Below are 23,732 nucleotides of genomic sequence, written 5' to 3' on the forward strand. Positions count from 1 at the left end.
GATATCAAAGTAGGAGTTTTGTTTTCTCTTCTTGTCTGAATTTCACATGTCATTAATAAAGAGATTAGTCAAAAACCATGTCCCATTTTGGCAGGAAATCCTCAAAAAGTCACAAAGCCGGTTGAATTCACTAACACAAAAATAAGGCCTTACTGACATATTGTGATGTGTTTGAATCAGAATTTTAATAAAGTCTTTAAGACGCTAAGCCATGGGAGGTAGGATTTTATGCTTATTCTTTCCTGACTTTCCACTTTAAAGTCGGAAACTAATAGAGATTAAACAAACAACACTCATATTTTGTTTGCGGGCAGGATGGTCAGAACACATGCCCAAATAAGGAAGTACAAATTCATTGAAAACTGACTAAAACAGTATCAGGCAGCATGCAGGAAATGTCTCCTTAAGTGTTCAAACTTGGCATGATGGGAACCAATCCCACATGCAGAGTGAGAAACACCAAAGTGCCAAAACAACCCAGCAACAGACGCCAAGTCCCAGTCCTGTTCTGCCCATGTCTGCACCGTGGCTTCACCCTCATCTCTGAGACCAGCACCAGAGTAACCAACAACACTTCTCTGGACAACATTTGACTTTATTATTTTATAGTAGCTCTTAAGTTTTATTCAAGTGGCATTAGCGTTAAAAAGTCTTAACCCTTAAAGTGCCGAAGTCACAATTTTACAAAGAGCAACATTACTGAATGAAACAGACCATAGCTCCAGATAGAGTTGCCAAATTGTCATTTCAGGTCATGTTTTTATTCAAAGTGAAGAAGAAAATCCAGTTTAAAGGTGTGGTCCTGAGCTGGATTACTTAGTAAATAAAGTGTATTTAGTTTTAGTTTGGATAGATAAGAACAGATTTGGCTGCTCTGCTGCTTGGATAAAAAGCTACTAAAGCTTACAGCATTTTACTTTCTACTAATGTCATTTATTTTAAGGATAAGATGACAAAGAAACAAACAAACAAACAAAAAAAGAGTTCCATGTAAATATGTTCAAAGATCAGTTTTACTTAAAGTTGCACAGTCCAATATGGCTGCCACCATGTGATGTTACAATATACAAATTAGATGAGTAAATTTACTTCCATCATAAACTTTGGGTCATATCCAGTTTTTTCAAAACTGAATTTTTTTTTTAAAATACCCCCAAAAAACTCTGGCACCTAAAGGGAATTCTGCTAATGTTGTTGGCTTTGGCTTGCACCTGAATATTTAACCTGCTTCAGGAAGAACTATTGAGATATATATTGTATATTAACAATCAAACAAAATAGCCTGCATCAAAATAATTTCATTTCACATTACAGAAATCTTAAAGACTCTTAAATCTAACTTGCATTAGGCTGCAGAAGGTCTGTTTGTTCAAAAAAATGTTATTAATGGCATCAGTGTGTGCTTACGTTACTATAGTAACTGGCCCTAAAGGTTTTTTTTTCCTACTCTTGACCTCTCATCGATAAACAGTGTTTTATTATGCAAAAACTGAAAAGCTTTCCAAAGTGAAGGTTTTTAAAAACTCTGGTTTGTGTGCATCGATGTGGACAGGGAAAATGGAGAGATTAAAAAATAACAGCATCACGCCTCATTTTACGCACATCTGTTTTTGCACTGAACGTGTAATGAACCTGCACCTGAAACATCAGGTGTGTAAATCAGTGTGTGACCTGCAATAGATCTGGGTCAGCAGGAGACAGGTCTGACTGGCATAATGGCCAAATCCACATCATGTAAAGAATACACCTGGACAGCCCCAACCAACACTAACATAAAATCTCTGTGTCTGCTACGTCCTGTATTATCCACAGTTTCCAGTGGTTTAACAGAGTTTGTGTCAGTTTGTAGTCCTTTTTGCATGGTTGTGTGGACAAAGATATTAAGCAAAATGAAGGTTATATTGACAGATTTTTCAAAATATGGAGGAAAAACATCTCTGTAGGCACAAAGTGTTCCCCTGATAGTCATGTACTATATGGACAAAAGTATTGGGGCACATTGAATTCAAGTGGTTCTTTTCTAACAGGGGTCTGGGATACAAAGCAATAATGACAAATGTCATAATATAGTTTTATATTAGGATAAATATCATATTAATTATTAATATTTATATCTCAAATCAGCATGAACAGGACATGTTACAGCTGGAGCATGATGTGTCCTAATATTTTTGTTCATATAGTTTATAAACATCAATATTTCCTTAAAGTTTAATGGGAGATTTTTCTTCCTAAGGGAGATGTAAAGAAAGTAGATGGTTAATTGTGGTAGAAAATTACTATTTACAGTCAGAGCACAAAACATATTTTTAGAAATTTAGAGGTAGAACATTTAAAATCATAGTCATTGATTAAAAAACAAAATCAATGTTGAGAGAAATTAAGTAAAAACCATCTCTGAGGTATTTTGGAAGCAAAGATAACAATTTAAACCAAACTAACCAATGCAATGATATTTATCCCAGTATAAAACTATATTATGACATTTGTCATTATTGTTTTGTAGTCCAGACCCCAGTTAGAAAAGGACAGTTATCATTTTCTCAGTTTTCCTCTACTGAAAGTTTTGATGAAGCCTTTTTTTCTGGACCAGACACGAGGATGTGTGGGCTTCAGCTGGGCGCAGAGGCCAGTACATTCAGGTGGATGAAATGTCACAGGTGAAAGGAGGTGACACAAACAGCATATGAAATGGCCTCTGAGCTGTGGGAATATTTTCTCATTCGTAGAGACAAATTTCACAACCCAAAAACGTTGCTGAAAGTTCATGTGTGGTTTGTCAGCGTATTTGCCAAGTGAGGGAGATGAGCTGATGAGAGAGGAGTGAACATCCTGCAGCATGAGGTAACTAATTCAAACATGTGCTCGACATGATATGTGAAGTAATTATCCTAATGTAATTAAACCTGAGTCAGTCTGCCTGCCTTAATATCTTAATGTTTTGAGCAGTGGCTGACCTTCACTGATGCTTACCTGTTATGTGTTTGCTCCTAGCTGAAGCAATCATCAGAGTCAGTCTGTTTTGTTTTCTTTATGTAAAGATGCCTCCAAATCAAAGAAAACGCTGCAGATATTTCCTCTAACTAGCACGACTGACAATTCAGTGCATTTTGAAAGAGTGAGCTCACTTCAGTAACGCATAAGACAGATATAGGAGAAAGGATATCAGGATGTGGTTACCAAGGTAACATACTAAAGAGCTACTGTAGCCTATTGAAGGAGCATATTACCTTTGCAGGGCAGCAATTTGCCAAAGTCTAAATCCAGTGCATGTGATCAATCCATTTCATTCTTTATCTACTTAGCAGTTTCTCTTTGATCTGAGAGAGTGTGTGCCTATGGGCTAATGTGTGCAAGAGCCATATGCAGACAAGGGACATCTACATATGTGTGTGTCTAGGTTTGAGGTGAAGGTAGGCAGTGTTCATGTCTGCCACACAAAGCTTTGTAGCATTTCCTTTGTCTGCCTGGCCCACTCCAGGCTCAAACACAGAGTGGCTGGCTAAAAGAGAGCAGAGGGCTCTCATTAAAACCCATGTCAGCCTCCAGCCACTCCAAGCCATGTCCCTTTCTCCGCCTCCGCACATAAAAAGTCACACCGACAACCCTTCTGCACATTCACCTTCACTATTCCTCCCAATAATGGCAGGGAATAAGACAAGGTAGCTGCTCCGCTCTGGTTTTCATATTGGCAGTTATGTGAATACACACCTGCTGGCTCTGGTTACCTTGGCACCTTGTTTCTGCAACTTAATAGTAGGCCATGGTGGGTGCATGGTGAAGGAGTGGGCTGAGAGTGGCAAGTGACAGCTATTGAGCAGTGAAGAGAAAGCAAGTTAATTTGGATTGTGGTTTCATATTATTTTTTTTTTTTTTTGGTTAAAATCCCCTCCTTCTTGCCTTTCACAAATCATAAATCACTTTCAAAAAGCAAATAAACCTCTCCGTGTGCATAGCTTGGAATGGAAGTTTATTTTAGCGTTTTATTTGCATCCCATTAGCTGTTGCCATGGGGGAAAAACTCTTCCTCGTGGGGTTCACATAGCTCACAAAAATCACAGTAACTCTTTTATTTGAATAATCTCTTCCTGACAAGCTGAAGATAATACATAATATGACGTAGTTACATGTGAGAATATAATAAAGCTTGTTACAAACTGTTGTCTTCAGTCGTATGAACAATACAACCCTAAAAACCAGGAGATACCAGATCCAAACTTTCTTGGGGGTCCAGTCATCCTCAGCCCTTTCATGAATAGATGAATAGATCTCATGTTCTTTAGTAGTTTTGCTGCAGAATTTATGGCACAGACAGGAGTGTGTGTCTGTGGCCACAATATGAAGATATAAATCTGTTTCTACAGCCATTTGTGGAGATACCGTTGACTTCCGGGGACAAAACTCCCTTAACTTTACTCACTCGTGTTTTCAGACAATATCAAAAAGTGCAAAATTGTTGACGAGACGATATTTAAAATAACCTTTGGGCTGATAGTCGATGCCGATACTGATGTTGTGTTTCTTTTGTTTTTGTCTTTTTTTTTTAAATTCCCCCCCCCTAACAAAGGAATCTTTCAAAGAAATAGCTACCACTGCCAACAGTGATAAGACATCTTATCTCATCTTTTGTCGAGAATGAGGTTTGCCAAAATTAGCTGATATCGGCCGATACCAATGTCTGGCATATATATCCATGTATCCCTAAAATTAAAGATTTTATATAGGGCTTAAAATGATTGGTGGTTAACATGTAGTCTTTAAATACCATGATTAAATGAGCCAACAGACAACAGAAACAGAACAAAAAGTAAAGGAGAATGTCATAATGAATTCAACTGGATCTAGATTCTAGACTGTCAATGTGCAGTTTGTATAAGAGTGAATAAGATAAAAAAAAAAAAAAAAATTACAATTCCGTTGCCTGTAATTGCTTGCTGGAGGGCAAGCATATTGGTCAGTTTGTATGTCTGTCTGTCTGTTTGTTTGTTAGTCTGTATGCGCTCTAGGGGTCACATTTCAAGCATTATTGATATCAAACCATGACCAAATGATTCTCCATATTCTTAGAGTCTGGTTTTGACCAACTCTATATGTAACGTGTCATGAGATAACTTTTGTTATGATTTGGTGCTATATAAATAAAATTTGATTTGATTTAGTCGACCTGATTCGTTTTTACCAATAATAGGCCAAAGTACAGCTGAGATATAGGCCAAAGTTCAAAAATGGATATTTCACCGTAACTTCCAACAAAATCATCGTATCGACTTGAAACTAAAGCCAAACTGTTAAATTTTCCATTCTGCATCTGATGGTATGACGTCATAAGGGTCACGCCCTCGTTAGTGCCCTGGGGTAAATATCAAGGGGTCAGTGAACTCAGTTTTCTGAAATTTCAAATGGCTGTAATATCACCAATATTCATTCGATCATACCAAAATTTAACATACAATATCTCTGCACAAGTCCCTTCTCATAGACCAAATTTTGCGCGAGTTTCGGTTGGTATGGTAACATATGTAAAATTTATTTATCGTTAATAACTTCCATTCTGTTCATCATTGCGATTTCAAACTAATGCCAAATTATCGGAAATTCAATTCTCTATCTGTTACCTACCTGATTTGTAAAGCGTGTATATATATATATATATATATATATATATATATATATATATATATATATATATATATATATATATATATATTTATATACATATATATATATATATATATATATATATATATATATATTTATACAGGGTGGGGAAGCAAAATTTACAATATTTTGAGGCAGGGATTGAAAGACAGTGTATGACCAATTAGTTTATTGAAAGTCATGAGAATTTATTTGCCACAAAAAAATGTACATAATAGAAAATGTTTTTATTTTATGTGTCCTCCTTCTTTCTCAATAACTGCCTTCACACGCTTCCTGAAACTTGCGCAAGTGTTCCTCAAATATTCGGGTGACAACTTCTCCCATTCTTCTTTAATAGTATCTTCCAGACTTTCTCGTAATAGTTTTGCTCATAGTCATTCTCTTCTTTACATTATAAACAGTCTTTATGGACACTCCAACTATTTTTGAAATCTCCTTTGGTGTGATGAGTGCATTCAGCAAATCACACACTCTTTGACGTTTGCCTTCCTGATTACTCATATGGACAAAAGTTTCTGAAAAGGTATGGATAATAGCGTTAGGTATGATTATGACATCAATATATGTTTGGTTTCAAAACAATTGACGTAGTGCCTGCTGAGAAAAAACAACTAAATGTTCATTGTAAATTTTGCTTCCCCACCCTGTACATACACACACACACACACACACACACACATATATATGTGTATATGGCCAGGGGTGAAGCGCCTAATTTGCATATTCACAAAACTGCTTCTATCTTGAAAACTATGATGGATATCGACTAACTTTGTACTATCAACCAGTAGAAAGTCGGTTATGGTTTTTCATTTGGTACCAATTTTATCGACCTTCGATGACCTCGAAAGGTCAGACTCAAGGTGATTTTCTAAATACCCAATTTTGCCCGTAACTCCCTCAATTTTGCAGATAGAGAAAAACGACTAGTATCAGGTTATAAAGAGTGAAAATATAGGCCAAAGTTCTCTTTCAAAGGCCTCAGGCAAATGCACTGCCTATGGCAGTTGCATGTTTACATGGTCATTTTCTGCTTTCTAGTAAGTCTGCTGTCGTCAAAAATGCCGTCAATTGCTGAAAAAAGCAATTGGTACGGATAAAAACAAGACAAAATCTGTTTTTTGAGGCAGAGTAGTTGGATAAAATATTGAATTTCTTTTTCCTCTACCAGCTGTTCTAAAAGCAGTCCCCTCCTGCTGTCAGTGCTCACATAGGCTACATGTTTTAATGCAACCAAACCGTTCTCATTTAGCTATTTTTCTGTTTCTTTTGTCAGACAATGGAAGTATTACATAATAACTTAACTTTGTCACTTCTAAGCTTTTTTTTTCCAGATGCTACACTGTAGTGGCCCCCAGTATCAAGGAATATTTGAATAGTATTTTGCTTTAAAGCCCATTTCTTATTCATATTCCACTCAAGAGTCTGATTTAACCTTGATTTGCTGTATTCATGTTCTGATAAACTGCGATGACTGTGTTTTAGGTGATAAGTAACAGCTCGCCATCTGACAAACCTGAGTGAGCGGTTGTGAACCAGTAGGCAAGGCAAACGAGGATGATCACATTTTCTGTCATAACGAAAATGCTAAGATGTAGCATTCAAAGCCCGTCAAGGAGAGATTTCAAAAGCCTTCTGTCTCTGTACATATTTGTCAGTAAACACCTTGTCCTTCCCTCATCCCACATTTTCTCCCTCGCTGTCTGCCCTCTTTAGTGTGTTCTCTACCTCTGGTCGCTCAAGATCAACCACCCCACCACTCTCTTCCTCCTGCGTGGGAACCATGAGTGCCGACATCTCACAGAGTACTTCACCTTCAAACAGGAATGTAAGTGAAAGTCTTCGCTGTACCGCTTCAGAGTCTGATGTCAGTCAGCTCTTAGATTTCAGAGAAGCCAAGGCATGAGGGTGAGCCTTTTACTTGCAGCGTGAATGTAGGATTTCTCTCACTTTTGCATATAAGTCTTTTTTTTTCTCCTTTTTTTTCTCCAGTAGATTTACCAGAAGTTATTGTTAATAGATTGTGTGTTTGACCCTGGATGCAACAAAGCTATAGACGTATTTATTGATTTTCACTTAAATAAAGACAGTGGTACACATTTTTTATTTTATTCTATTTCTTTTTTTTTTTTTATTAAACCTTTATTTGAGATTGAGGTTTTAAGACAGGTAGTAATAAATGAAAACAGACAGTAATTTAGTCATAACATTAAAGTTTAGTTGCGGTCAATAGCAATTTAAAAACACATGAACTTTCCAATTGACTCTTGTTGTCTTGTCTTTAAGACAAAACTAAAAGCTTGGAGTGACATGAGCTCAGGTATTTTCACATGAACATAGAAAAAAGATCACTTCAAAAATAATTCTTGAAATTCAGACCCATGTCGAAGATAATGCCTGGAGCTTTGACAAGAAGAGTCTTAACTCCTATGTGTCTGACTCTGCTTGTTATGACGACTGGCTTTCTACAAGTTGATCACCTTTGTCAGAAAGTGTCCATAGCGTCAGGAAGTCCTGTCAAGATGTGGCACTTGATCAGCATTAGAGAAGACGAGGCCCTTTTCCTTTTCATGCAGCAGATGATGAACTGCTGGAGCATGGAGATCAGCCAGGCATGGTGTTGATGCTCCTCAGACAGTTATGCATGCTGATTTCAATCTATGACAGTTAAGCGTACGACTGTGTATGTTACGCTTTTTATGTGTGTGTGTGTGTGTGTGTGTGTGTGTGTCAGAGGTAGAAGCATTAGTATGCAAACTGAGAAACAAAGACTCTTTGGCAGTCAGTGAAAAACAACCCTGCCAGCTGCAAATAGATTTCACTCACTACATCCCCACACCCACCCACATGCCACCTAATCTGCACACACACGCACAGTCTGTCGTTACTTTAAGCTGGTTTAGTTCGTGGTCAATGGGGGCAGTTGTAATGCTTACAAATTACATTTTAAGTGTTAAGTGGGCAGATAAAGCAATGGAGGCAGAAAAAAATAATCCTTTTTTTCAGAGGCACTAGGGTGCTATGTTTTATTGACTTTTTTCACATTAGTGTAAATCTACCTCTAGACTGGCTTTTTCATTTTATTTAGGAATAACTCATGTATCTTTTAATGCAGATTTTAATCTCTCCACCTGACACTGACTCATCTAAATACAAGCATACACATTCCCTGTAATTCTCAGTGAAGGTGTTTTCACATCAGAGGTTTTTTTTGTCCCAGTGTTTTTGTTTGCACATCACTGATATTATCAACGTAACATATGCGTTCGCATCAGCAACAGATTGTCATAAAAGCAAGAGCTGAGGTTTTTCTTCACTGGCGAAAGGAAAGCGACTCGTACAAACATTCAATGTGGCTGATTGTCTAATTGTTTTCTTCTTATACAAAGCAGTCCTCTACATTAAAAAAAAAAAAAAAAAAAAACTCCACAAAACAGCAGCAATTACAAGTACACAACCAACATGTTGAGACGCTAGCTGAATACGTTGATTATGACAGCGGGTTAGCAGCAGTCTGTGATTACTGAACTCTGCTCGTTTTCACCTAGTCACAATAGGATGGAGCCCAAATTTAATTTAAAAAATGCCGCTGCTCTTGGAATGGAAGGCTTCTCGGTGACTTCTCACCTTAAATGCTTGAATATGAACCGTGTATTTGTTGGTTCACATTGTTTCTTTAGTAATTAATGATAAGACAGAGCTGTGATCATCTCTGTTTTCTATATAACGGGAATGTGCCATATAAGGACTGGACTTCCTCCTGCCCTTATCCAGGTCATCTTAGGCTTGGAGGAATGTTGTGTAAGGGACGCTACACAAACCCTACATCACTACTTTCTGAGAGAATACATTTAAATGCACATTTGGAATCAACCTGATCCTGTAAATCCCTGCCAATGAATTCCCCCGTCACAGATGAAACCATCCTGTGTGTTTGTGTTTGCTGCAGGTAAAATTAAATACTCTGAACGGGTGTATGATGCCTGTATGGAGGCCTTTGACTGTCTGCCTCTCGCTGCCCTGCTCAATCAACAGTTCCTGTGTGTACACGGAGGACTCTCACCAGAAATCAACTGCCTAGACGACATAAGGAAAGTAAGTGATAAAACAAGATGTGTGGAAAAGAACGAAAAACCAAAGTTGAGTCTCCCCTAAATGTTTGCATGCTTTTTGCTCAACAGTTAGACAGGTTTAAAGAGCCTCCAGCATTTGGGCCAATGTGTGACCTGATTTGGGCTGACCCCGGTGAGGACTACGGCAGTGAAAAGACAACTGAGCACTTCAACCATAACTCTGTCAGAGGCTGCTCCTACTTTTTCAGGTATTGGATAAAACTGATGCCATTACTCTTTTATGCGCCAGGACTGATTGAATATCAGCAGCGTGTTACAAAAAGAACAACAGATTCTATGAAATTTATACTACTTTTCATAAAACTCTCAAATAAATGCAGGGACAGTAACGCATAATAACAAAAAAGATAAAAGGAGACCATTGACATGGGTCCCAGAATAAAGCTACATGTTTTTTGGGGTCAAATCATTTCTAAATCCCTTTTGTAACACTCTTGAAATGGGTTAATAGATGAAAACTACTTGTACTGCTTGTAATTATGTGCTGTGAACATGGATTCAGGGAAGCAATTTAATAGCACACCACTCAAGCTTATTTAAACACAAATACAATAAGCCTGTTGAGTGCCGATAGGAGGAGTGAGAGAGTTGTGTGTAATAATGCGAAGCAGCGCTGTTTAAGGCTGAAATCATATGTTAATGTCAGGAAACATATGTTTAAGATAACTGTCAGGGGTTGTGATAAACTGCCTTCTTCCCTCTGCACTGGCTGTAGTTTCCAGCCTCTACAGAGGTCAGAAGAGCCCATAAATACCACAGAACAGAGTTTAGATGCACCACATATTTAAACCTCCAACTTGAAAGGCCAGAGGACATGGCAAGCTGAAAATAAATATGAGAAGAATGACATAAAGAAACAATAGCCAGTGAAACGGCCCCAGGTGACCCCACGTTGTCCTTTCCAGAGTTTAGGTTTATAATAAGGTCTGACCTCAACTCAGTGTTTTGACAGTTCTGTCTCTCTTTTTTTTGTTTTTTGTCTTTGCAGTTATGCAGCAGTCTGTGACTTTTTGGTAAATAATAACTTGCTGTCAGTAATAAGAGCCCATGAAGCACAGGATGCAGGGTAAGTAGGCATGTGTTTTTTCTATTACTCTTCGGTATTTTGCAGTATGTTGTGTCTAATGAGTCACTCTGTGTTTTAACAGGTATCGGATGTACAGAAAAAGCCAGACCACAGGATTCCCTTCATTAATCACAATCTTTTCAGCTCCAAATTACTTAGACGTCTACAACAACAAAGGTTACTCTCTTTCTCGCCTCAGTGTTTGGGTTGTATTTGTCTTTCTCCTGTTTTAATCCATTAACTCCTCTTTCGTTTTGTAGCTGCTGTATTAAAATATGAAAACAATGTTATGAACATCCGGCAGTTTAACTGCTCCCCCCATCCGTACTGGTTGCCCAACTTTATGGATGTGTTTACATGGTCCTTGCCTTTTGTTGGAGAGAAAGGTATGTTTCCTTAGTTTTAATGAAATTTTTTGAATTCATTATAAAAATGAGAATGACATTATTAGTCCTTCCTGGTTTTAGTGGTTATAGCACATTAACACGCAGTAACTGAACATTGAAATGATCCTCAGGATTCCAGGAGTATTTGAATGCATCGCTTGTTTATTTTTGCATGTAGTAGGTCAGTTGCTTAGTTTGGAAAGTGTGCCAGTTCATTTGTCAGTTCTGACAAATGAACTGACCTCATGCTTTTTTGGGCTAAAACCTTGCATGGAGACCTTTGCTTCCATACTTTGTTGTAACATAAGTTGGAGGTACTGTATTTGGAGAAGACACTCCAAAGTATTAATTGAAGCAGTTTAAATTTAGATTAGACTTTACTGATCACACGACGGGGAAATGCAACGGTCAAGGCAGCAACAGAAAAAAGTGTGCATGCATAAAGATGGTGCAAAAAACAATATAAAATAATACAGGGTTTCTATGGGGCATTAAAAAGCATTAAAATACGATGTCATTAAACACAATGTCCAGAGGCATTAAACAATTAACTACACCTGATGGAAAAAGCATTGTTATATTCACGATTATTGACAACATTTAATAATTTTGATCTGAAGTATAGTGTGATGATTGACAGGCTGAACCCTTTAATTGGCTATTGTTTATGACTGATGCACGAAGTCACAACACTGGATGCTTGGAATGCAATGTGCTGTGAGCATGTTCATGCTGTGGCAAAAGATGTCAATGTCGATGGTAAACTGTCATGTATATATAAAACTATATATAAAACTGTATCTGCAGTTGGACATGGGCATTAAATTTGTTTAAACTGGCATTAAAAAGCAATAAATTAGATTAGCTGATACCCGCAGAAATGCTGTAATAATAGTAATAAAAAACATACAGGCTATATACGTATTTACAACAGAGTGAATTGCAAAATGTCATACAGGACAGATGAGACACATACAAGATGGAGTTACACTGTTGTGCTGTACAGTCTGACAGCGGTGGGGATGAACAGCCTCTGATGGCGCTCTGTCTTACTCTGTGGGTGTAGAAGTCTGCCACTGAAGGAGCTGCTCAGAGCCCCCACGGCCTGATGCAGTGGGTGAGAGGTGTTGTCCATGATGGATGTCAACTTGGCTAACATCCTCCTCTCACCCACCTGCTCCACAGTGTCCATTGGGCAGCCCAGGACAGAACTGGCCCTCCTGACTAGCCTGTTCAAAAACAAAACACAAAAGGAGTAAAAGTGGTTTCATTGTGCACAAAATATCAGCAGGATTTGACCCCATGAAAGAAAAAACACAATACACACCAAAACGGATAGAAAAGACTAAAAAGAAGAAAAGAAGGGGAGAGCTTCTGTAAGCTGCAGCTGCTCTAACATATTTTGGCATCGGTTTTACCAGTATTTTTTGCCCCTCACAGTGACAGAGATGCTGGTGAATGTACTGAACATTTGCTCTGATGATGAGCTCATGTCAGAAGGAGATGACCTGTATGAAGGTAAGGCTGAAAAAGCAAGCGCTTGTCTGCATTTTCAGCTCATGTTTTAATAAGTGGAAAGTGACTGTTTAAACCAATGCTCTTTTGTAAGTTTGAAAGTTTATCCTTTGTCAACTTTTCAAAATATCTTTATGTTTCTGGTCATTTAGTCACTTATTTTCAGGGTTTGCTTAGTTTTTCTTACAAATGTAAGCAGAAATGGCAGTACGTAAAGATGACAGTGGTATATTAGGTCTTAAGCTTACATTGTGTTCCAGGTGGTACTTCAGCGATGCGTAAGGAGGTCATCCGGAACAAGATTCGTGCTGTGGGGAAAATGGCCCGAGTCTTCTCAGTCCTCAGGTCTGTGTCGCCTGTCATTACTGCTTTTTCTTTGATGTTGCCCCTGTTTTGTTTTTTTTTTTCACGAGAGCATGTATATGGATCACAGTGGGGGTCAGAGAGGGTCAAGTCTCTGGATATAAGGGAGCCGGGAAGACGCCATAGTGTGAGTGAAATGAATGGAGTCACTTGAGAAAAGACGGTGTTGTCCTGTGAGGATTAATGAGCTGGCAGGAGATGAGTCACCATGCACCTACAGTAGACTTCATAATGACATTAGACCATATTCCAGATTAATGCTGCCGCTCGCCTGTCACACCACTGCATATGTGCAAAATGTAGAGCAGAGCAAGAGCATATGGGTCAGTGACTTAAAAAGAGAAGCAGAAGTTTAAAAAAAAAGTCTTTGTGTTTTCATAAATTATTAATAAGTCCGACTGTTCCCATTTTTGTAAACTACGAGCAATATGCATCTATTTTCTGGTTGGGAAAAAATAAAGCTAAGTGTTTGTATTTTAAGGCTGCGTCTTCATTTCAGTTGTCTTTTCAGACTCAGGAGACAAAGATGACGAACATAATAACCCAAGTATGAAAGTGTGTTGACACAAATATTAACACCGCTAACTGGTCCCTTAAAGATATTGCTTCAGCCACTAAAATTGACACTGACCCACTTCAAGAACCAGGACACATGTTAGCAGTGTGTCTGGGGGCACTTAGAGTTGACTCTGCATCACTCAGACTGACAGTGAGTGCGCACTCTGGTAATTGATAATCAATACTTATTGATAATCTGATGTCGGTGTCAGTGTCATTACCAGCAGGTGTGCTTGAGGCTGCCCCACTTACTGAAATGTAATCTTTGTGCTTGTGTTTTGTTTATCAATTAGGGAGGAAAGTGAGAGTGTGTTAACTCTCAAAGGCCTGACCCCAACTGGAACTCTTCCTATGGGAGTGTTATCAGGGGGAAAGCAGACTTTACAGAGCGGTAAGTGTCTTTTATTCCTCTTTGCTAATTGCCTACACCAACTCCAGAGGGACATTGTATCACAAGAAAAAGTATTCTCTAGGAGCAAACTTCCCTTTACTCTATGTTAAGAGGTTATATAGTCTGTTGCTCCTCCAGCACATGTACTCAAAAAACTAATGTTGCAACATAAGATTACAAATTGATACTCTGATTATGCTTTAGCCATCGTTAAGTACAGGATTTCTGTGGTTCTTCAAAAAAGGTTGAATCCAAACATCTGATTTTTAGGTCTTAAAATGTCCTAAATATGACGTAACAGATCTAAAAAAAAAATGATGAATGTAGCATTGTTTTCAGAAAGTTGCAGTTATTGTTAACTTTGTTTTGTGGTAAAATGTGTATTGATCACACTGCAAGACAACAAAACAAAGCTAATATGAAACCAGCAACGCACATCCAGCGTGCAGCCCAGTCAGAATTCATCAGAGCAGGTTGAGCCTCTATTTCTAGAAGAAATAAGTCAAATTATCTGTTTTAATACGAGTGCCGGCTCATACTCAGCACTTTTTTGACAGAATGGAAACGAAATAGGTAATATGTACACAGATCCCTATACATTAAATATAAAATAAATCTCATATGCCTGCAATTTACTACTATCTTCATTAGTAATACAGGGTGCTTGCGCAGGTCTTGAAAGTCTTAAAAAGTATGGAATTTTGAAATGCTGTCCAGACCTTGAATAGTTGGAATTTTGCGTGCAAGTCTTAATAAAGTACAGAAAAAAGTTTTTCTTATGGTCAAATTTTAGAGTATGCTCAAAGGCACATAGTCTTGTAAGATAAGAAATACATGAGGAAAGCATATAAAAAACTTTATCATTTCACTAACTGGTCTTTAGTGCGATGATTTTACTGAAACTTGTTTGTGTGATACCCATGCACTTTTGCATTTTCATATGTTTTGAAAATGTTTCTGTCAGTAAAACATAATTTACTGCAAATGATGCATTCAGTCATTCATACAATAATTAGCATGAAAGTTTCTACTACACACAACACGTACAATCTCAACCAAAAAAATTGGCACACAAGTATAAAAGAACAAAAAGTCAAGGTCTTGGGGAAAAAAATAGCAGTTTTGAAAAAGTCTGGAATTTTTATTTGGATAAAGAGCAAGCACCCTGGTAATTAATATACCAATTATTTACTTAATTTACTTGGTTGTTGACTGCCTGAAATATTCCAAATTCCCTTTCTAAATCTTATGAGGGGTAAAATTATTTTATTGCTGCGAATATTGTGCCAAATGCAGACAAGAAGGTACCGTTTCTAGTGCTTCCCCAATGGAGTTAATCAGAAAAATGTGAAGTGTTGCAAAATTGTTCAATCATGGTAGGACTTTGATGATGGGTTAGAGAAAGAAGACTCTAATACAGCAGATTCAGTGACCCAACATAACCCAGGGTGTAGCTGCAGAAGTGTTCGTTCCTATCTGTACAAAGAGCAGGAGATTCCCCCAGTGGTCACTCATATTGTCAGCTGCAGAGGTGATGGAGGCCGGCTTCACTGTCCCGCCAGTCTCTTTGAAGGGTCCGGATCAATGACCCCACAGGAAGCCCCGGCCAGACTTTGACGTACCCCCCTCCCATGCAGTTGAACGTTTCGGGGGGAAGAGCTGTGGGCTGGCTGGTGGTGTAGGTCAGCCTGTCACCTGGAAGTGGTCGCTGATCCTCTGATGTAAAGGTCAGCCCCAGGCCTCTCCCGCCACAGGACATGCTGGGAGTCACGCTGGAAGCTTACAGAAGTAGCCGAGCGATCGAAGGAGAGACCACACGTTGTGACCTTTTGTAGAATGTCATTGTCTCTGTCGACTTCCCTAGCCTCAACCTTCAGACGGCCCGTTTGAACAAAGGGACAGTTAGGAATTGCATATTTTTGTCCATCCTTCTTGTTTTTGTTTTTTTTCCCAGCTGCTCTTTCAGATCCTACTGTACTAATGTTGACATTTTGGGTGGACCGCTTTCTGATCTTTGGTCCCGTCTGACAGTCTGTAATGACTCACTAAAATGAAAGAACACATCCATAAATAAATCCATTCCTAAGTCTTAAAAGATTCACTCGAGGCTTGGCTGACAACATTATTGTCAATAAACACCACATGAAGCAGAAGTGGTAGTGACTTCATTTCATGACCTGCTAATTACTCTGTTAATAGAACTGTGACCATCATGATGATTAATTGTTAAACAAATAATTGCATTAAGGGATTAGTTGTAGTTTCTGTTCATTTTTCATAAGCCTAATAATACAGCTGCTCATTGAAACATAGGCGCCTCAAGATAAACAGTTGGAGTCTTAATTTGTCATTAAATCGTAGCAAAAGAAAGTCTCAGAGTGAAAAACGTCGGGGGAGATTTGATATTTCTGTTAGTTTTATTTGTCTGTTTTTATTTAGTTGAATGAAAACGTGTGATAACTGTTAAATTAAATTTCATTTATCTTAAATGCACAAAAGTTTATTTAACTAATGTCTCCATATCCTGCTTTCACCTGCACATTTAAGAAGAATTGCACGTGATGTTTTAATCAGAACACTTGCATAACGGCTAAAATTTGCTTAGAGGTCTTATTTATGTCTTTGTGCATAAGAAATCAATCTAAGTGAATCCCCAAAGGAACTTTGTGTTGGTAAATGCAAGTTATGCAAATTTACAGGATTTCAGTTCTGTTGCAACATGTTGATGGTCATATGAACTATGTTTTCAGGTCAAAAATGTCCAATTTCATCACAATTAATGCTATATTTTCATGTCACAAATGGCCAAGTTATATTTGAACTGAATTTACCTGAAAAACAAATATTCTATTCTTTTAGATTCCCCAATTTTTCTTACAAGATTCTATCCTACATATCACGTTTTATTTTTACAGGTTGCAATATGGAGTATGGTGCTGATCCATCCTGCTTATGTTACGCCAATACATACATTAAGAATGTCACACGTTACTTTTTAAATCAACAGTTTTCTATTAATAAGCATTTTTATAAAGAAATAACAATTTTATATTGTTATTTACTCTTTAGTATGATGATAAACTATACAATAAATAATTCTGATCCTAGTTTTTGCACAGGGATCATTTGTGGAAACGGTGACATGGCTGCCGAGCATCAGTATGATGAGATCCGTAACAACCATGTCACATCCGTCCACTGCCACATTTTGTGTTTTTGTTCAGCTGTTACTGTTTTAGATCCACAATACTAACATTTATGAATAAGAGGAGAATTAGCAATAGTAAGTATATAAGTTTATTACTAATAAAGTACTGGTACTGACCAGATCATCATGGGTAATGTCACGTCTGTTCACCAGCAAAAGTTTTCATACACGCGCTATTCAAAATCCAATATTTCTGAAAATATAGCTTCCACTGTCATATAATAGTAGTAGTCTGTGCACAAATGTATTAGCATTATTTCAACACAGTTCTATGCATTTCTTACAACTTTTTTTTTGGACAAAAATTACCACTCATTTGACCCCCTAAGTAAATTTTAGCCGATAAAGAGTTGTAACATTCATTAGAGATGAGAAGTAGCAAACAGTAGTGTTTGAATATCCGGGTTTGTGTGGAAACTGGTTGGACCTGTGTTGTAAATGAGCGTCGAGCCTGTACTGTATAAATGCGTCGTCCTGCCTGGCTGCTGTCGCATATCTCTACCCCGTTCTTAGACTCTTAGTGCTCAGCCAAATCCCCCCTCAGCTCTCCACACCTAAGTCCTCATGACCCTTTAACACCAGCACCATCTTAAATCTCCGTGAGGCGTCTTCTCTCTAACCTCTCCACCCACTAACGTGTTTTACAGCTGCTGTGACTTTTGCATTCATAATGACTGTGCCATGGGTGTCGGCCTATATTCTGCCATCTGTTTCTCATATTGGGACAGAGTTTGATGTTGTATTTGCTGTCTCTGGCTGTCTTTGATGACTTCGTCTTTTCCTCCCCCTCCCTAACTCCTGTTAACATAGCTACCGTTGAGGCAGCTAAAGCAAAAGGTACGCGTGGCTGTGTGGCTCTTGTGTTTGTTTTGTGTGTCTTTCACTTTTAAAAACAGCCCCACCCTTAAAGTGTGTACTGTTTTTCTTGGTTTTCTTGTTTTGTAGTGTCCCCAATGTGCTTATATCACAGGTTGTTGTTATATTACGCTACATTACTTGCTGGTTGCTCTTGCATCATCAGTGTCTGTTGGTTTTTGGTAGTGGTTTATGCTTACACAGTGGGAGTCGAGCAATAAAAGAATTACTGACAATAAGATATAATAATAAACAGCAGTTTTTCATAAGAATAGAGTAAAAAAAAGTCAAGCTGCCACTTCAAAATGGTAGTTGTGTTCTGATGTGTATCAGGTTCAGGACTTGGTGTGTTGACAAGAAGCTCCAGCCTGAAGTCACATGGGCTTCTGTTGCCAAGTGTGGCTCCCCACACAGCAAAGCCTGCTAAGACCTGGCTAAGATAAGACCAGGGACATCCCTCCACAGGATATTTTCAGGAGCTAATCCTGTTACACCATTTGGCTTTCGTTACACTGTCTGCCTCTCCTGGTCGATGGTGGCAGTAAGTGGTTCAATAGTCCCTTTACTTCATTAAATGTACTAGTTTGTCCTGTAGAGAAAGTATTAAGTATCGTTTATTTGAGGAAAAGTATCAACACAGTGAAATTACTATTATATATAAGTATTGGCGTCTAAATGTAGTTAAAGAATTGATGTAGAAGTACTAGATTTGTCTCTTTGATTGATATGCTATTATGTAAGACATCATTAGATTATTAATAGTGAAGCATTAGCGTTATCGCAGCATATTCCTGTTATTTCTCTTGGGAGTGGCGCTCCTTTGAAGCGCTTAACCTCGAGTTTTATGTCCAGAAATGCCAGAGAAATCTGATGACCCATCACATGATTAATGGAAAGAATTAAAAACGGACTCCTGACACACTAATCTGTCTGTATTATTTGATTTTAGGTGAGATATTGGATATTTGAATATTTATTGAGGAAAATTTTAAAAATTACTCATCTCTATGTAGCTGTTAACTGGTGAACATCAGAAGGGTGAGCTCAATTTTATACAGTGCTTTTTGTCAGACAACAGAAGCCAAAAAAGATTAGAAATGACTGGTTTCATATTTAACAATGTGCTTAAAAGCTTCTCATTGTTTGAGATCTACATCTGAAAAGTAATTTGGCAACCTTTCAGACAAATATAAAGTGGTAAAAAGTACAATATTTTCCTCAAAAATGTAGTGGAAGTATAGAGGAGAATAGTTTTAGCCAACTTACAAGGGGTCTGTATTGGCAAGAATTTGGCGATACGATACAAATGACAATGCTAGGATCACAATACGATATATCATGATATATCATGATACTGTTGAAAAGGCAATTTATTTTTGTTTCTTTTTTTAAAAATGATTGTTTCCTTGAAGAATTGAATTACACCAGAAATATGCACACATACTAAACACATTTTTTTTTATCACAACAGGATCTAATGCTATATCACCAAATTTTCCTGTGTTAAAACTTAAATTATGTTTTACAGACATTAGTTTAAGATCCTGTTCAAACATTCATATTCTATTAGTTCAAAATTGACATTATTTAATAAGTGTTAAATAATAATCGATAAAATAATACACAAAAAACTAAAATGAACCTCTACAATATCTGCATTTGACTAAACACTTAAAAATATTGATACAGTACTTTATAATATCAATACAGTATTGTGAAATGAAATATCACGATATATTGTAGAACCGATATTTTCTTACACCCCTACAAATTACCATAGTGTATTTAGTTATTTGACACCATTACTATTGACTTTGGGTCCACAGACCTGGATTGAGGCACCGTAGTTAATCTGAATTGCTGTACGTTTAAAGGAGTGTAATCGCCTCATTGTTGCAGATATCTGGTTGTGCAAGAGTACCCTTTATGACTTTGTTAATAACACTGTAGATTCACCTGTAAGCTTTAAACTCAGATTGATATTTAGCTTGATGACTTGAAAGTATGTCTGAACAGTCTCTTACCAGTTTGCTTTTCATTTGCACACTTTTTTCTGTCTGGTTTCCTTGGCTGTTCGGGACATTACCGTAAGTGTACAAAGTGTGAGGTGTTTTCTCGTTGTCCCACTGGTGCTTAATCACTACTAGTCGTTGTTAACCTGTGCATGTGCTGTACTCAGTGGTCATCTGTTCTGTGCTAGGATAAGACTGTGTTTCATGCTTAGCAAACAGATAAACAATAGGGGAAAAAAAAACAAAAAAAAAAAAGGAAATTGTTTACAACGAGCATCAGGAGTAGTGTGATGAGACAAATGTTTCCAGATTGTGAATGTATTTCCTGTCCGTCCTTGCAGCCATTCAAGGCTTCTCTCCCACGAGGAAGATCCGTAACTTCGAGGAGGCCCGCGGCCTGGACAGGATAAATGAGAGGATGCCGCCTCGCAAAGACGGCCAGCAGCCAGACGGCACCATCAACACCAACACTCCGAACAAGAACGGCACTGATGGATAGACGACAAACACCGCCGCCTCGCTCCTTCACACCACCCGTAACCCCCACCGTCTCCCTCTGTCTCCCTCTTTGTCTCTCTTTCTCTTTCGCTCCCTGTTGGTTCGTCTCCTCTGAAACTGCCTGTCCGTCCCCTGCTCGCCCACGGTCTGGGCAGGGAAACAATAGCGGATAAAAAGGAGGCCACAGAGCTGGAAAAAAAAACATTTCAGCTGCTGAAAAACACAAACTTTATCATCTGATTATCTGGGGAAGAGTCTAATCTTATTTATTAAATGAATTATATTAGATATATCGTGTAATAGCAACAAACATTGTATGACGACTTTTGCAATTGTGCAGCAAATGTATACCGTACATTGAAGTTAACTTATACTTGTCAAAGTTATAAAAAAAGAGAATTTTATAAATTTTACAATACAGATAGATGAAGCCCTTGTTATACAGGAGTTTTAGTCACAAGGTTATTTTTTTTTTATTGTTCTCCGTGTTTGGTAAGGGAAAGTTGAAGTACAGATACTGTAGCCTCAGCCGCCTGGATATTTAGCCACATGAGGTTCTACATACAGTGCAGTGTTTGCTTTTATGTGTGTCAGTTTAATTCTATGATCATAAGGGAAACTCACTCAAAAGTGATTGCAAATTGAGATTTTATACTAAAACCATAAAATTGATGAAGACTGGTAGTCTTGGTTTTTTAAATTTCCCTCACCACTTTGTTGATTCCCAAAGATGCTGAATGGATTTTTGTTCAGTATTTTAGATTTGCCGACTACTTCTTCTTCCTGTATTATCGGTTGTGAATGAAACGGTTAAAGTGAAGGATTAAAGCTTTGTATGCATTTATAGTTGCAGTCGCTGGCTGTCCTGTGCTGATATGACTTGTGTTCACTTGATGGCAGCTAGGATGTTCTCGCTCCGCTAAACCAAAAAAAAAAGGAAAAAAAAGAGACAAAAAAAATGGAAAAGGGATATACAGCACGTCTTATTCTATCACCACAACCAGACCCTTCAACACTCCCACATCCCTGTTGGAAGCATTGCTTCTCACGCACTGAAGTATAAACCAACTTCTCTGGGGTTCTGAGCACTGCGCACGAGGATTACGACACAAGTAACCGACCGACACAAACCAGTTGGAACAAAAGAGGACGTATTTGCCACAAAGCAGAGGAACTGCTGGCAGAACAGACTTTAATGATCATTATTACTTAGGAAATTTCAGTGTATTTAACAGAATTATGGCAGTTTGATTTGATGTTCTGTTGTTTTTTTTTTTTTTTTCTTTTTTTTTTGTCAGACACTAAAAAAAAAACGGGCCGCACTTTTGGGGCTCTCCTTTGTTTCTTCAACTAAATCTGTATCAGTGTCTCCATCTGCTGTTGATTACACAGGACGCAGATGTTTTTTTTTTTTTTTGAATTGTCATATCGAATAAGGAAAACATTTGACGTTCAGTGAAGTGACAGCGCTTTGATTGATGCTGCGCCCGCATACAATGGACTGAGTCATTCCCCTCGGCAGGGATGACACTAAAAAAGCTACCGCCGCCACGCTAACAGCTGTCTATCAAGGCCTAACAGTACTGTAATCATCTCAACCATGGCTGACTCATATACAGGAGGTTATTTTTAACTCGTGGTCATACCAAGACGGGGACCATTGACACTTATTGAGATTGCTGTTGTGTGTGTCTTTTTCTCTTCTTTCTGCTCTCGAGTGTTTAACATTTCAGCTCTCTTCCGGTCTCGGCACCTCCGGCCCTCTTCACTGACACTCCCAACCCTTTAAAGACCTGCTTTGTTTTTTCTAGGACATACAATTCAACTGGTGCTTTGACACACCTGACTGTAATTCTCTTATATTCTATCACTCCAGAAAGGAAAGCAGGGGGGGATATATGCTTTAAGTCTTGCTATTTTCTTGTGGATTCACCCATTCTTTCTTTCTCTTCTTTTTTTGTTTTTTAAAAAAGAAAAAAAAAAAATAACAGGCATTTGCGCTCATGTGCCATGCCACCTCGGCCACACAACTCAAGATCTGTGTGTGTTTGTGTGTGTGTATGTGTGTGCACGGTGAGACCAGGAGATTCAACATCGCTCGTAGTCATCTTGATATCCTTAAAATTTCCAAAAATGTTCTGTTCTGTAGACACCTGGGAAAGCTTAAGTATTTGGGTTTTACATGTTAAAAACTGTTTTAAAGGTAAGGCTTTATTGGGTGAGCCGTACAGTATACTGACCTCCTGTTAGGTCCTAAACATATCTTTCAGAATGTATAAAAATATTGTTCATCAAGAATCTTATTATAGATGTAAAAGGGGTGAAAAACTGTACCGTATTTGTCATGCGAGGCCATGAAATCTTTTACGTAGATGTATCACTTGAAAGAAAAGAATAAAATTCAATTAAAGTGTTTTATTTGACTTGTCTTTTTAGTAGTTACAGTTCTCTGAATCGTGACCCCATGATACTGGATTAACCCATAAAGACCCAGTGTTACACTGTACAAAAATATAAATGCAACACTTTTGTTTTTGCTCCCATTTTTCATGAGCTGAACTCAACAATCTAAAACTTTTTCTGTGTATGCAAAAGGCCTATTTCTCTCAAATACTGTTCAGAAATTTGTCTAAATCTGTGTTAGTGAGCACTTCTCCTTTGTCCTTTGCTGAGATGATCCATCCACCTCACTGGTGTGGCATATCAAGATGCTGATTAGACAGTGCCTTAGGCTGGCGACAATAAAAGGCCACTCCAAAATGTGCACTTTTACTGTACTGGGTGGTCCAGGGGGGTCAGAAAACCAGTCAGTATTTGGTGTGACCATTTTCCTCCCGCAGTCTTCTTCATGAATTCTCTGAAACACCTTTGGAGATGGCTTATGGTAGAGAAATGAACATTCAGTTCACAGGCAAAAGCTCTGGTGGGCATTCCTGAAGTCAGCATGCCAATTGCATATTCCCTCAAAACTTGTGACATCTGTGGCATTGTGCTGTGTGATAAAACTGCACATTTTGGAGTGGCCTTTTATTGTGGCCAGCCTAAAGGCGGCCATACACTGTGCGATTTTAGAGACGATTTCTCAC

The 23,732-nt window shown here is 38.1% G+C and overlaps 1 protein-coding gene across 3 annotated transcripts in view; it reads left to right on the forward strand.

Annotated features, from left to right (window-relative positions):
- The window catches only part of ppp3cca (protein phosphatase 3, catalytic subunit, gamma isozyme, a), a 34,346-nt gene extending 11,285 nt beyond the window's left edge, over positions 1 to 23,061 (forward strand). The window contains exons 4-14 of one of the 3 annotated variants that reach the window (XM_030143422.1): positions 7,378 to 7,489; positions 9,611 to 9,756; positions 9,843 to 9,982; positions 10,783 to 10,860; positions 10,943 to 11,037; positions 11,121 to 11,246; positions 12,687 to 12,764; positions 13,022 to 13,106; positions 13,976 to 14,073; positions 18,092 to 18,118; positions 20,490 to 23,061. In XM_030143422.1, the coding sequence (XP_029999282.1) occupies positions 7,378 to 7,489; positions 9,611 to 9,756; positions 9,843 to 9,982; positions 10,783 to 10,860; positions 10,943 to 11,037; positions 11,121 to 11,246; positions 12,687 to 12,764; positions 13,022 to 13,106; positions 13,976 to 14,073; positions 18,092 to 18,118; positions 20,490 to 20,647 (1,143 nt within the window). In that variant the 3' untranslated portion in view covers positions 20,648 to 23,061. The remainder of the gene's footprint in view (positions 1 to 7,377; positions 7,490 to 9,610; positions 9,757 to 9,842; positions 9,983 to 10,782; positions 10,861 to 10,942; positions 11,038 to 11,120; positions 11,247 to 12,686; positions 12,765 to 13,021; positions 13,107 to 13,975; positions 14,074 to 18,091; positions 18,119 to 20,489) is intronic. The other 2 variants (XM_030143423.1, XM_030143424.1) reach the window with 2 other exon arrangements.
- Positions 23,062 to 23,732: the final 671 nt, after the last annotated feature.

The sequence above is a fragment of the Sphaeramia orbicularis genome, chromosome 9, assembly GCF_902148855.1.
Source record: "Sphaeramia orbicularis chromosome 9, fSphaOr1.1, whole genome shotgun sequence".
NCBI lineage: Eukaryota > Metazoa > Chordata > Actinopteri > Kurtiformes > Apogonidae > Sphaeramia > Sphaeramia orbicularis.